Source organism: Malurus melanocephalus, unplaced genomic scaffold (genome assembly GCF_030028575.1).
Source record: "Malurus melanocephalus ecotype Western Australia unplaced genomic scaffold, MMel_1.1 scaffold_220, whole genome shotgun sequence".
NCBI classification, from domain to species: domain Eukaryota; kingdom Metazoa; phylum Chordata; class Aves; order Passeriformes; family Maluridae; genus Malurus; species Malurus melanocephalus.
In genome coordinates this window covers 776657-788983 of record NW_026623452.1, presented here as the reverse complement: position 1 = coordinate 788983, position 12327 = coordinate 776657, and the positions used below count along the sequence as shown (strand labels likewise).

The 12327-nt window shown below is 44.5% G+C and overlaps 1 protein-coding gene across 5 annotated transcripts in view; it reads left to right on the top strand.

Annotated features, from left to right (window-relative positions):
• Positions 1-69: 69 nt before the first annotated feature.
• Positions 70-12327, top strand: part of YEATS2 (YEATS domain containing 2) — a 48089-nt gene continuing 35831 nt past the window's right edge. For 4 of the 5 annotated variants that reach the window (XM_057374250.1, XM_057374249.1, XM_057374248.1 and 1 more), the window contains exons 1-7: positions 70-172; positions 613-725; positions 3769-3866; positions 3968-4060; positions 7091-7333; positions 9421-9536; positions 10705-10866. In XM_057374250.1, the coding sequence (XP_057230233.1) occupies positions 626-725; positions 3769-3866; positions 3968-4060; positions 7091-7333; positions 9421-9536; positions 10705-10866 (812 nt within the window). In that variant the 5' untranslated portion in view covers positions 70-172; positions 613-625. Of the gene's footprint in view, positions 173-612; positions 726-3768; positions 3867-3967; positions 4061-7090; positions 7334-9420; positions 9537-10704; positions 10867-12327 lie in introns of those variants that run through there. The other variant, XM_057374251.1, reaches the window with a different exon arrangement.

The following is a 12327-nucleotide window of genomic DNA, read 5'->3' as shown; positions in this document are numbered from 1 at the left end:
GCCCGGGGCGGCACCGACACCGGCACCGCCGACACCGCCCCCCGCGGCGGCCTCCACGCCGCCTCACGCCAGCGGGCCGAGCCCCGCGGTGCTCCCGCCTCCGGGGGACTCGCTGCCCCCTCACGGGAAGGGTCGTGGCTCAGGCTGCGGGGTTCTGGGCGAGGGACAACCGGTGCGTGACCCGGGAGCGGGGAGCCCCGGGCTGCTGCCGAGCCACCTGGGCCCGTCTGCGGCTGGGGTGCCCAGTATTCCCCCTTCCAGGAGCGGTGGTCCGTGTGTGGAGGGAGCTCCGTTCTCCTGGAGTCACCTGCCAGATAACGGGTGGTAGCCCGTGCGTCCCTCACAGGGCTCCGCCACTGCAGCCTCGCTGGGGCTGAGGCCACCCAGGCTGTRGTGAGCCACAGGCATCAGGAGGCATTTGGAGCTCCTGGGCTGTACAGACAGAACCAGCTCCCAGCTGTGAACCTGTGGCACGATCGATCGCTAGCCTCCACTAGAGAGGTGGCCCTGCTCTTTCGRGGGGTGCACCACAGGCCTCCCCATGGTGAGAGGTTGAAGCCTGCTCCAAAAGTCACAGTGGAAAAATGTTAATGCTTTCATTTTTCCTCTCAGTGGGCTAGAGAACATGTCTGGGATCAAGAGAGTGATCGCAGAGAAGGACCCCGACTATGAGGATATCACCATCACACATCCCAGCAAGCGGCACAAAGCAGCTGAACAGTCAGGTAGGAGCTGTGGGATTGAAAATTCTATGGATGTGCATGCTGTCTGCAAACCAGTTAGGAAAAGGCTGGGGCCAAAGGACAGACATTGAGCAAGGCAGGTAGTGATAGCTTTGTATGACTAAATGAAGATGTAGTCCTATGGAGTCATCCCTACCTGCTCTCTGAACCATAAGTAAGGCGTGAGGATGCAGCCTTTGGTGCATGATAGGAGATRGAGCACAAGCTCTCTAAAGCTCCAGCACTTTGCTTTTTGTTGCTTTCTGAAGTATTTGCCAGTCCATCTTCCCGTGCTGAATTGTACTCCAGCATTTGTTCTGTTGCTGAAGTCTGCTCTGGGAAGGATTGTCAGGTTGTTTACATTTTAGGGTATAGAGGTCACAGTACATCATGGGAAGGGGAAAAAAGTCCATGAACCTGCATGAGGGGTGGAAGAGACCACGAACCTGCAGTACATGCACTGGCTGTTGGAAGATGACAAATGCTTGCAAGAGTTGGCAGATCGAGCAGAAAAGTGCTGCTTTGTGAAGCATGGAAAGGATAATTTAGGGAGAAGGAAGGGGCTTTGAAACATGCAGGGGGGGAGGAAGAGGAGCACGACTGAAGGAAATGTGGATAAAGAAGTGTAGTGGAGCAAGTGGCTGGATGAGTAGGTTTTCATYTGGCACGATTGCATATGCTTGCTTTGGGAACCAGCCTGTTGGCAGAGTGCCTGGGACAGGTTGCAGTCTCTGTGGGCAAATGAGAGTAGAGCTTCTTGCCCCGGGGGCAGGGAGTAGGCTAGTGATTTTTGGCATAGCACAGCTAGTGAGAGAGGATCGTGATGGGAAAAGCTGACAAACAGGGAGGTGAGAAAACTGAGGCTGGCTGTGGGCTCTGAAGAAGATCCAGGAATAGAGCTTCAGGTGCCAGTTGGAGAGGGRCAGAGCATGGCTTCGTGGGTGATGTTTTGGAGGATGGTGTACAGCTGGACAGCCCAAAGGAGGCTGAACTCTGGGTTGAATGTGTCACTGGGCAGGTGCTGCCTGCCACGTGGGGCTTGGCCCTGCCAGTGGGGGCCCAGTGCAGCTGTGCTGGAGCTGGCCATGTCACCACTCCCAGCTGCCTGCCCTTCCTGGCTGCCAGAAGTCACCACCCTCTGTTCTGGCATGTCCCAGGGACTGCAGATGGATTTTTAATCTGCTTCTGAAACRACTTTTCAGAAGGTCTTGATGATGAACAAGCAGAGTCTCATGGCCTTGGGAAACTGTCCATGCCAATGTGAACTTTGCATTCAGGTGATTCCTCCAAACTGGCTTCTTCTCATGGAACATGTCCATCTTTCAATAGTAGAATTCTTTAAGTACACRAATTTCACTAACATGATCTTAATGAGGGACTGTGGTTGACACTGAGCTGGGAAAAAAATGATTATAAAGTGTTCTTAAAAGCCTCTGTAATGTAACCACAAATCCTAAAGTGCTTAAATCTTCATAATGCTGGCGTGGCATGGCATGGCATGAGCCTTGGAAAGAGATACAGTGCTCTCTCTTRGAGCCATACCTCATACCTTAATCTGTTTAGGCTTATTTTAAGTGTAGCCTTGCATGGGAATTTCCTCATCATGATGTTCATGGCTGAAGGTAAATTATATCCCTCTGGTTTTTAATTTTGCCTTACTGAAACAGATTCAACCATAATTGTGTTTTAATGTAGGCTTGAACTATTTCTGGTCCTAAAATACATATATACACACACAAAGAGCTATATATATATATGTATGTATATATATGTGTCTGTGTGTATATGTATGTGTAAAGGACAGTTATTTAGGATACCCCTGGTTGCATCCATGCCTCACTCCTGTTGTAGGTACCTGATCAGACAGTAAAATTATGTATGCCATCTGGAAGATGCCAGCAAAGCTTTGACTTGTTTTTCTTTCCTCTGTCTGCTGGGGTATTAGAAACCTCTTCAAACAGATAGGTACTTTTTAGGAAGACATACACTTGCTCTGTAGCTCAAGCCAAAGTCTTGAGCTGCCTCCTATTTCATGTAGAAACAATGTGAGATTTTTCCAGGGAAAACTGGACTCTTGCTRATCTGCTTTGTAGTGGGGTCACTATTTCTCATACAGGCTGGAACACCTTTTCCAGGCTTTCTTCTAGAAGTGTAATTCCTGCTTTGCCAGGTTCTTACTTACAACTTGATAAAAACAGAAGTTGTTTGAAACCCCTTGCTGTAGTGGAGGTGATGTAAATGAAGGGTAATATTAAAGTTTACAGTAGGTGTAGAGCAAAAAGAATAGTTCTTCCTATGTTTATACATGTCCTAGAAAAACAGGATAATATGCCAATTCCATTCTTAGCCACTAATTTGCTGTAAGGTATTTGCACAGTTTGAAATCCTAAACTACATACTTTCCACCAAGATCAGTAAACTCCTGCTGAAAGGCTACATKTTTTTACTGCTGTGCTGGAAGAGGATTTTGTAAGAGGTAAATCAGCTCTTGATAACGTAGTTTCCTTTGTGAGTAATAAATGGCTTGTAGCACTCCAGAGCAGGCTGCACGTCATGCCAGGGCTGAACATATAAATATGAATTTGCTTTATTATTCCTGCATGATGTGGTGTAAATTTCCTGGATGTGTATCTGGCCAAGGAGAGCACAAAAATGTCTGTAGTGTTCCAGCTCACTCTGGCGCAATCGCAGCGGCCACTGAGGCTGCACGGTGGAGTTTTCCTTTTACTGTTTACAGCTTTTCTGAGACAGAAGTAAACAAACCGGCCCTGTTCTTCCCATTTTCTGTTACTTGTCATCTCAGACCTAAAAAGGAAAAAATAGCTCTCCATATAAGCCTGCTTTTAACAATACATGTGGTTTTTGTTAAGACGTAACTTTTTTTTGCAGGAAAGTGATCCGTCTCTTTATGTGTATGTGTGCTGAACTTATCCCTTTGCTTCTCACTCTGCAGCAGTTTCTGATCTTTCTGTTGTCAAATCGAGCCTCAAAAATAGAAGTGTAAATACTTCCTCCTTCTTTATTTTCCATGTGTGGCCTTGTACAGCTCGAGATGTTACTGTGCAGAAGATTGAGACTATTATAAAGGAACAGTTTGCTGTCGAAATGAAGAGTAAAGAACATGAAATTGAAGTTATAGATCAGGTATGAAGGTTTATTCTTATAAATACCTTAGATCCTGTTGTTTGGGGTGTGGGAGATTGCTGCAGTGGTTCTCATGACTCTGTTTCTTTTTATTTTCGCAGCGCTTGATTGAAGCCAGGAGGATGATGGACAAGCTGCGTGCCTGTATTGTGGCTAACTATTATGCTTCTGCTGGTCTCCTGAAAGCTGGAGAGGTAAAAGCTGCTTTGGGAATAATAAAACTGTAGGGAACCTTTGTAAAGAAAGGTGTGGAGTTCTGTGGCTGTTCAGCTGATGTTTGGTTTTGAGATGTGATTTAATGAAATGGTGGAATACAAACTGCACGGGGCGGGTGGCAGTGGGAGAGGAGACCTGTGCTTCACCAGCTGGGCCTCAGGTATTCAGCAAAGGTGAGTCTTCATGAAGCAATTGAGAAGTTGCTCAGCMGCCCCTAGTTCTGGTTTCTGAAATACTCTGCTTTTTTTTTTTTTTTATCCTCAGTTTTACCCTGAGAGCACCTTGTCTCTCAGAGACTGCAGTTTGTCCTTGCAAAGCTCTGAAAAGTGTGGAATATGTTTTCCCATTTCACAGGAGTAGAGGGGCATTAGATGAACTTGGGGACTTTTCAGGAAAAAATGAAAAATAACCAAGATTCTGAGATTTCTTGAGTCTCAGGCAGTGCTGTGAAACCATCCTTCCTTTGCCCTGGCAGTCAGTCTGTTAATGAGTTGGTGAACAGACTGATGGCAACAGTAAAGCAGGAGATAAATCAAGGAGATATCACAGAGTGATTAAAAATTCACAAGATTAAAAAAACCTCAAACCCTGTTAGTTAAACCCCAGTTCTGAGCACTCTGCTCTTAATGACTGCTAATTGCAGGGTAGTCATGACTCGAGCAGACTCCCAAATGACATGTAGTTCATTACCAGTGTAGGTATTTCGTTATCATCTTTTCAAGTTGATCTGATTTTCTGTGWTGTTTGGAAGCTGTAGATGGGTGCTGCAAACATGGATTTCACTCCAGTCCCATAAGAATTTTTCTTCCAAGCACTTGCTCTCAATGCTACTCCTGGTTTTGCCATTGTGCTTTTCAGAGGGCTTGGAGTGGGGTAAAAACAAAAAGGCTCAACTTGTTTTTCCTTCCCTGAACTTGAGCATCTGGAATTGGAAAACGTTGTGGTAGCCTTGGGAGGCTTGGAGATCTCTCTGCCGCCTTTGATTTTTGTGTAGGCAGCTGAAGAATGTGACCTAAGTTCTAATCTTTGAAAGTGCCTTTATTGTCATCATGTGTCTGCAGGAGCTGTRCTGTTCCTTGTTCTTCTTGTTCTGCCATGCAGAGTGTTCACTTTTTTCCCCTGATGATTTTCACACTTTCCAGAAATAATTTATTTTTCTAATTGTTTTGAGGTATTCACAAAGCTTACTGGTGCCTCCTTGCTTTATTTAGTTTTCCAGTGGTTTTTGAGCTTATGGCTAGTCTAGCTGTATCTTTGATTGCATTTTTAATTTTTTCTAAAACTCCTGATTTGTGTGAGTTTAAAATCAGTCTTTTCTGTATGTTGAATATGTTGCTGATGTTGCAGTTTTCTTTGTTGTCTGTTTTTTATTRTGGCTCATGCATGTTTGACTGGGCAGTGAAAGATGGGCTTGTTTCTGCTTCTGGTAGAATAGGAGTCATTGTAGTTTAATTCAGAACTTCTGGGAAGATGATTTGCAAGTTCCTGACCTGTTCTCATAAGCAGTTCTCAAACCTAATGCTGCTGAGTTTTGAGGCTTAGGATTCCTCATGGTTGTGGTTTATTATGTTTTCCCACAAATTATTGGACAAGATGTTGGTCTTTTACTTGACTAGAGGTAAAACAAAAGAAGTCTTTCTCGGTGTGGGTTTGGTTTGGGCTTTGGATTTTTTTGGACATGTGTGTCCCTGCCATTGGATACATGGCTATAACTCTCCTAAGCAGGTAATTGAGAATTGCTGATTGCTTCTCTTGTGCATGTAATGGACAATTGGAAAGAAAGTTCTGGAATGGAATGATGCTTTAAAGGCCGAGATGGGACAATGCTTAACTCCACTCTTGCTACCACCTCTCAAGGGCAGTTCTGCTGCTCTGTAATGATGCTGTTATCTGCCTCCCCCTCAATCATGTTGGCAGAATTCTGAATTGGGGAACTTAATGTGGATTAAAAATAAACCTGCAGAGGGAAAAAAAAAGAACAAAAACAATAACAAAACTAACAAAGGAACAAATAAATCCCAAATCAGTTTCTTGATTTGTTTTCCTTTGTGACCTGCCCCATGAATAATTGTTCCAGCCTGGCTGGTCCAGGTGGTTTGAGCAGGGAAGAAGAAGCCTCTTTGAGCTGGTACTGCCTGTAAGAAAAGCTGGCAGTGCCAGTCTGATGTGAGTCTGTGGCTGCAGAAGCTGGAGGGAGGCTGTCTGTCAGTGCCCTGGTGCTGCACAGGGATGTTTCTGCTGACTTGGGTCATTGYCAAACTGAGGTGACAGGGAGGTCTGGTGCCTGGGTCAGGAAGTGATCAAGGGACACTTGTTTTGAGTTGATGGATATTTTCCTTCTACTTCTGAGGTGAAAAGCAAATGCAAGAGAAAAAGAAGGGCCTTTGTCATGGTAATGAAAAATACAAGAGAGATTTAAACACTTGCCTGCCCTGTSCTCCCCCTTGCAGGTTTAGGAGGCTCTAAGATTAGCTCGAGATGTCCGTTTTTAGGAAAGTTTGCAAGCATGCCTAAGCACATTATTATTTATCCCCTGTAAGCTTTGGGAGCAGACAGGGTGTTAATATGTGTAGCTTGCCTCATAGGTGTTGACAGGACTGCCAGTGAGTGTCAAAGCTAGAGAGCCTGATGCACTTACGTACCCTGCTTGCCTGCAAGAGCTGGGCAGCTRTGGCCTTCCTGTGTGTGGTGAGACTGTGGGTGTCTGTACAGGAAGAGGTTATTTTCATAAGGACATTATAGGTAGTTGAGTAGGCTGCAGTCTTCCTTTCCAAAACTGGTGGGTCTCTGAGATGAAAAAGTCTGAAGGAACAGATTCAATTTGGGGTACTGTTTCTGTAGAACCATTTTAAGGTTTTATYTTATGCAGCATATGTCTTTCCTGCAAGGCAGCTGATTAAATATTTGCCCTTTCTTCATGCCTTGACTTTTTCACTTCTGGCGCAGCTTTGTTTTTATCCAGGCTGTGGGGGAATAGTGACCAGATCTTCCTGACCTCTTCATTGCAGGGGACCAGGTCATGTGATGCAACAATTCTTAATCACCCTTCAATCAAGAAATTCTTGGAATCTCCCTCTAGATCATCGTCTCCAGCTAACCAGGGCTCAGACACTCCTTCTGCCAACCACTCCGAGAGCGACTCGCTCTCTCAGCACAATGACTTCCTCCTGGACAAAGACAATGGCAACTTGGAYGCAGACGAGCGGCTGACACACAGCCTGGACCAGAGACAGAGCAGAAATGCTGGCCGGGTAAAGTAAAACTCGAGTGGTGATCAAGTTGTTGGAAGTGTGTGCTCTGAGGACTCAGTGCTGGCACCAGGAGCTCTTCATRTTTTCACCTACCTTGCTGAAGATGTGTTTCTTACCCTCTCCAGCCACTTGCTCCCACTCCCTCAGCCTGGCTTTGCTGTAAGGCCAACTGAAGTGTCTGTGACGTGGGTACCTCCTCTTAGCTCAGCCCTGCCCAAAGTCAGGTCAGCAGGCTGGGCAGAGCTGTGGGGTCAGTACAGCTCTGCCACCCCCTCAGTCACAGCCTCTGGGGAAGGAGGGGCTTCACAGCCTGAGCAAAGGGCTTTGCTGTAGGGATGGAAGTCAGGGCAGGAGAGTGGAGCTTGCTGAGGAGAGCAATATGTGTTGTTCCCAGCTGTGTTTTCAAGAAGTAATGCTGCTGCCTGGCCCTGGGTGCCCATGGGGACTGCATTGCTTAGGATGGTTGATCTACTGGAGTGGTTTGGCCTCCTTGATAGCCTGTAGTGCAAACAGTAACACTGGCAGGTTATCTCACCCTGGCAGCATGAGCTGATAGAGCCTGGGCACACAGTTTGAATTGTTTTCCTCTTGATGGTGCTGCTTGCTGTTGTGTCTCATTATCACCATTTGCTTAACTGAACCAATTGACCCAGGTTAAAAATACCTTGTGTCAATGTTCCCTCATACTTGTCTTGGGGTTATTTTTGACCTGGATCCATTACCTTTGTGGCTTATTGTGCAGCACACAAATGCTTCACTGGTTGGCTGCAGGTAGCTCCACTGGGGAGGTTCACTCAGTGTTTGCAGGTGAAATGTGCCTTAGTAGGTGAGGTGAAACTCTTCAGTTTTCTTTCAGTTCCTTTAAGTGGTCAGGCCTACCAGAGGAGTTACAGCCAGGGGTGTGTATATCGCAGTGGATATTGGCTGCATTGTGCAGCTGAATAAGTTGCACTAATACATGGCAGAAAGAGCAGTGATTCCTTCTCTGTTGAGCAGTGTGACACCCTTGATAACAGGGCTGCAGGAACTCTGCCTTGGGTCTGTAGTAGAAGGCAGATGAGCGATAGAGAGTGTGGAGCCATCTGTATCATGCACTACCAGACCAATGGAACTTGTTTCTGTGCTGGAGGCATTGGTGGAGCAGTTGTATTGCCTGGGTGTAGCACATGGGTACATCTTTGACCAATGCAGCCCATGGCCCGGAGGTGGCTCAGGGAGTGATCAGGAGCAGGAGCCATCCCAGCCTTCTGTGGTTTGTTGCTCTACTTTGAGGCATCCCTGACTTAACAGAGGAGGGGGAATGGYTCCTTAGTGAATCCAGTGCTCCCCATGCTGACCCTCACCTGGTGAGTGCTCAGTGGAGGGCACTCCAGTGTCCTGATAGACACTTCATCCAACAGGGTTGTAGAAAGAGCCTCTCATTTCCATGCAAACCACACCTCCCCATGCATTGGCATAGTGGGTGGTCAGATCATTGTACTGGAAGTCTTGGCCACTGCTTAATAGCTGGAGTTGTTACAGTGGCTGGATTTATTGTGCCTCAGTATTGCCATGGATTTRTGGGTTTACCTGGATGTCAGTGACCGGGTATGGCTGCTCTCCCTGCTCAGTTGGAGCAGAATTCCTGTCTCAAATGTAGCCTTGATCACCATGAGGCAACACCAGAGACYCCCAGAGCAGCACAGGCTGKGAATGCCCTCATTCATGGCYAATTTAGCTTTGCTCCTGATTAGGGRCCAGCTTGATGCCACTCTAGCCATGCCTGGTTTTAGTGCAGGGGCAGTGCTTTTGAAACCCAAGCTGAAGTCGTGGCTCAACTCCATGGGATGTCATACCATGTCCACTCAGCTAAGCCATGCAGTGTTCTCTTGGCTAGGGAGGAGAGCATTGTTAATGCCTGAGTTGCTTAAATGTGCCTAGAGAGCAATTTGAGTATTTTTAGGGATGATTCCTTGTTGGTCTTTCATTTATGCAGGTTTTTTTTTTTTTGTTTTAACAACACCTTACTTTTCCAGCACCAAACAAAATGATGTTTAAGAGGAATGTTTGGGTTTTTGTTTGCCTTTTTTTTCTTCCCCTACCCTCAGGACAGTTCGGGTGTTTCAAGCTCTCAAAAACCAGGACAACGAAATGCCGGACTGTCAAATGATGAAACTTCACGACTTTATGTGAAGAAAACGATTGTGGTTGGCAACGTCTCCAAGTTAGTATCCAGAGCCTGAGGGATGGTCCTTTATTTCAGGATTAAATTGAATAGAAAGTTAAAATTAGGAGACAAATGAAATTGCTAGGCTGTCACAAGATGAGCTTTACCCTTGAATAGTCACTGTACTCAAGGCAGCCCTCCTCTGGTGTCAGCATGAGTTTTCTTGTGGAAGGAGCAGGTGTTCTAGTAGTTATTTTATTTATAAATTTATATATGCATGGAAGTTTTAGGATCTGTTTCTCTCAAGGGAAGTCTTTCAGCCTTTTTTGGTCAGTTAGAAGTCAAAAGTTTTCCCTTGAAAATTTGGAAAAGCGAGTTGTCCTAATTCAGTATGTTGGCTAATTGAATTAGTCAGCTGATTTAGTGTGTCCATAGGTACAGTGTGGGGGTTTCTTTTCTAGAAAAGAAGCCCCAAGAGAACAATGCACACCAACCACAATGAGAAAAATTGTGCWAGTTCAGAAYAGTCCAAATAAATTAATTTRTACAGTTTTCCTTTATATTTAAAAGAAGAAAAAGAAAGRTAWATATATATAACTTTTSATCTTCAAGGAMATTAGTGATGAAAGGCATTAGGTTTAGGAAACTGGACAATTCCAGGTTTTAACTCTCTATCCTTGCTCTACTCAGGTCAGTCTTTTGCACAAAACATATCRGACATTTGCTGACAAAACTTAGAGTCAGAATTGCATCTTGAAAATCTACCTAAGGCTGGACTCAGAACTAAGTAGTGACTGAAGTTGCTAAAAATGTATAAGTATTGTATTTTGTTTGTATTTATGGCAGCAGAGTTGTCAGTTATGTGTTCTGGTGTGGTTTTGCTTCCTGATAGAATAGGATGGAATAAGGAATTTGGTAATGGTAGAAAGTTAAAATTAAGTATTCTTAATTAAGAATCAAATGTTTAAAGGGTGAATTTCATGCGGTAGTTGTGCATTAAAATAGAGGAAGTGTGTTAGAAACTTAGAGTAGATTATGGGACGTTTTTCTGTTCCTAGATGAACTGTGAGAGTRAGGACAAATGAGCAGAACTGTACAGGGGGCAAGGTTCCCACAGGCATTTGACATCCCCAGTTTTTTTGATTGATCTTTCCAGAAATGCTTTTTGCAGTATTTGTCTATTTGGGATTTTTATCTTGTGTTTGTTATTTCATTTCTTTGCCAGGTACATTCCCCCTGACAAGAGAGAAGAAAATGATCAGTCAACRCATAAATGGATGGTGTACGTCCGAGGCTCTCGGAGAGAACCCAGCATAAATCATTTTGTCAAGAAAGTTTGGTTCTTCCTCCATCCCAGCTACAAACCTAATGACCTGGTAGAAGTGAGGTAATAAGGAATTATTCCAGTCACTATTCTAGTCTTTCTGCTTGCCAGGTTTACAGTGCCAGGTTTCTTAAAAAATTAACAATTTCTTTTCCTGGTTTAGTATTCTATGTCTGTATTTAACATCTGGCTTAACTTGGCTTACTTCAAAATAGTAGTAAAAATAAATGAGGTTTTTTATGTAGCAAGTGTGCCAAACATTGTTGGCTCGTTGKTTTTTTTTCTTCAATTTCCTTCTGYGACAAAACGTTCAGTTGTTGCATTTCATGCTATTGGGTTGTGCATCTCCTGTATGTGTTACATACACTGCTGCTCAGGCTGGACTATCTATTCCAGTGTGGAAAAGAGGAGTCTCAGAAAGCTGATTTGCCCATATTTTTAGTGCTACATGTGTGTTTGGGCATGAATATTCCACTCCAAAATATTTCTTCGTGGTAGTGAGATCAGTGCTGTTGGGTCCATGCTTTGAGGAATTTCCCATCAATGTCATGGTGCTGGTGCTGCYATGGGGCAGCTTCTCTGCTCTCCCAAATCTGCATTCCACACCTGTTTTCCAGTTATCCTGGTGTGGGGTGGGTTCTCTCATGACTGCCACAGGGAAATGCCCTGTCAGTCTTTCATCCTCCTCCCTCGGACAAGACAGAGGGAGGATGCCTTCCAAATGGTTGGTGTCTTCCCAAAGAAATTACTCTCCACTGGATATTCAGCTGCCTCCTGGAGGGACCAGTGTGGGGAGGACTGTTTAGGTACAGAATGGCAACTTAATTCTGGCAACATTAAACTACTGAAAGGCAACTCCAGGAAGACTTCCTGTGAGAAGTGTTGGTATGGCTCAGTAATGCTTTTGGGAAGACAGCCCTGGGGAGGACAAAAGCAAGCTCCTTTGTATTTCTTCTGTGACATAAAATTACATTTGATTGCTTTTTGTGCCTTTCTCAGTTTCCRTCATGTCAGTGCTGTTTATCTTCTGTTTTAATCCCATCTGGTTAATTGATTTCTGGTGTCACARTCCTATTCATTATGGTCAATATTAATATTCCTGACTAAAAGTTGCCTTTAAACCTCTTGATTTTTTTCTGTTRGAGAAATTATATTTGCATTTACAATAACAAGCTGAAATACAAAGTAACAGTATATGTTGCAGATTAAACCCCTTCTTTTTCACTTTGGAGAATGACAGTGATTAAGTTTTCCCTGTTTGTATGTTCTCTTGTTACGTGAAGCAAGTGCCTTTTTGCTACTAGATAGGGAAGAGYAGGAAGTGATTGCAAAACGCTGCACTGGAAGCTCACCTTGCAGTGAGCTGAACTTGGGTTTATTTTAAACAAGTGTTTTTCATTTGACATAGCACAGCCTTTTTTTTGTCTTCTTTTTAAAAATATGACACTTGTTTCCCACGTGTCTCATCCATCAGTGTTTTACCATTTTCTTCCCTGTCCTCTTGTGTAAAGTTAAAGTATGTTT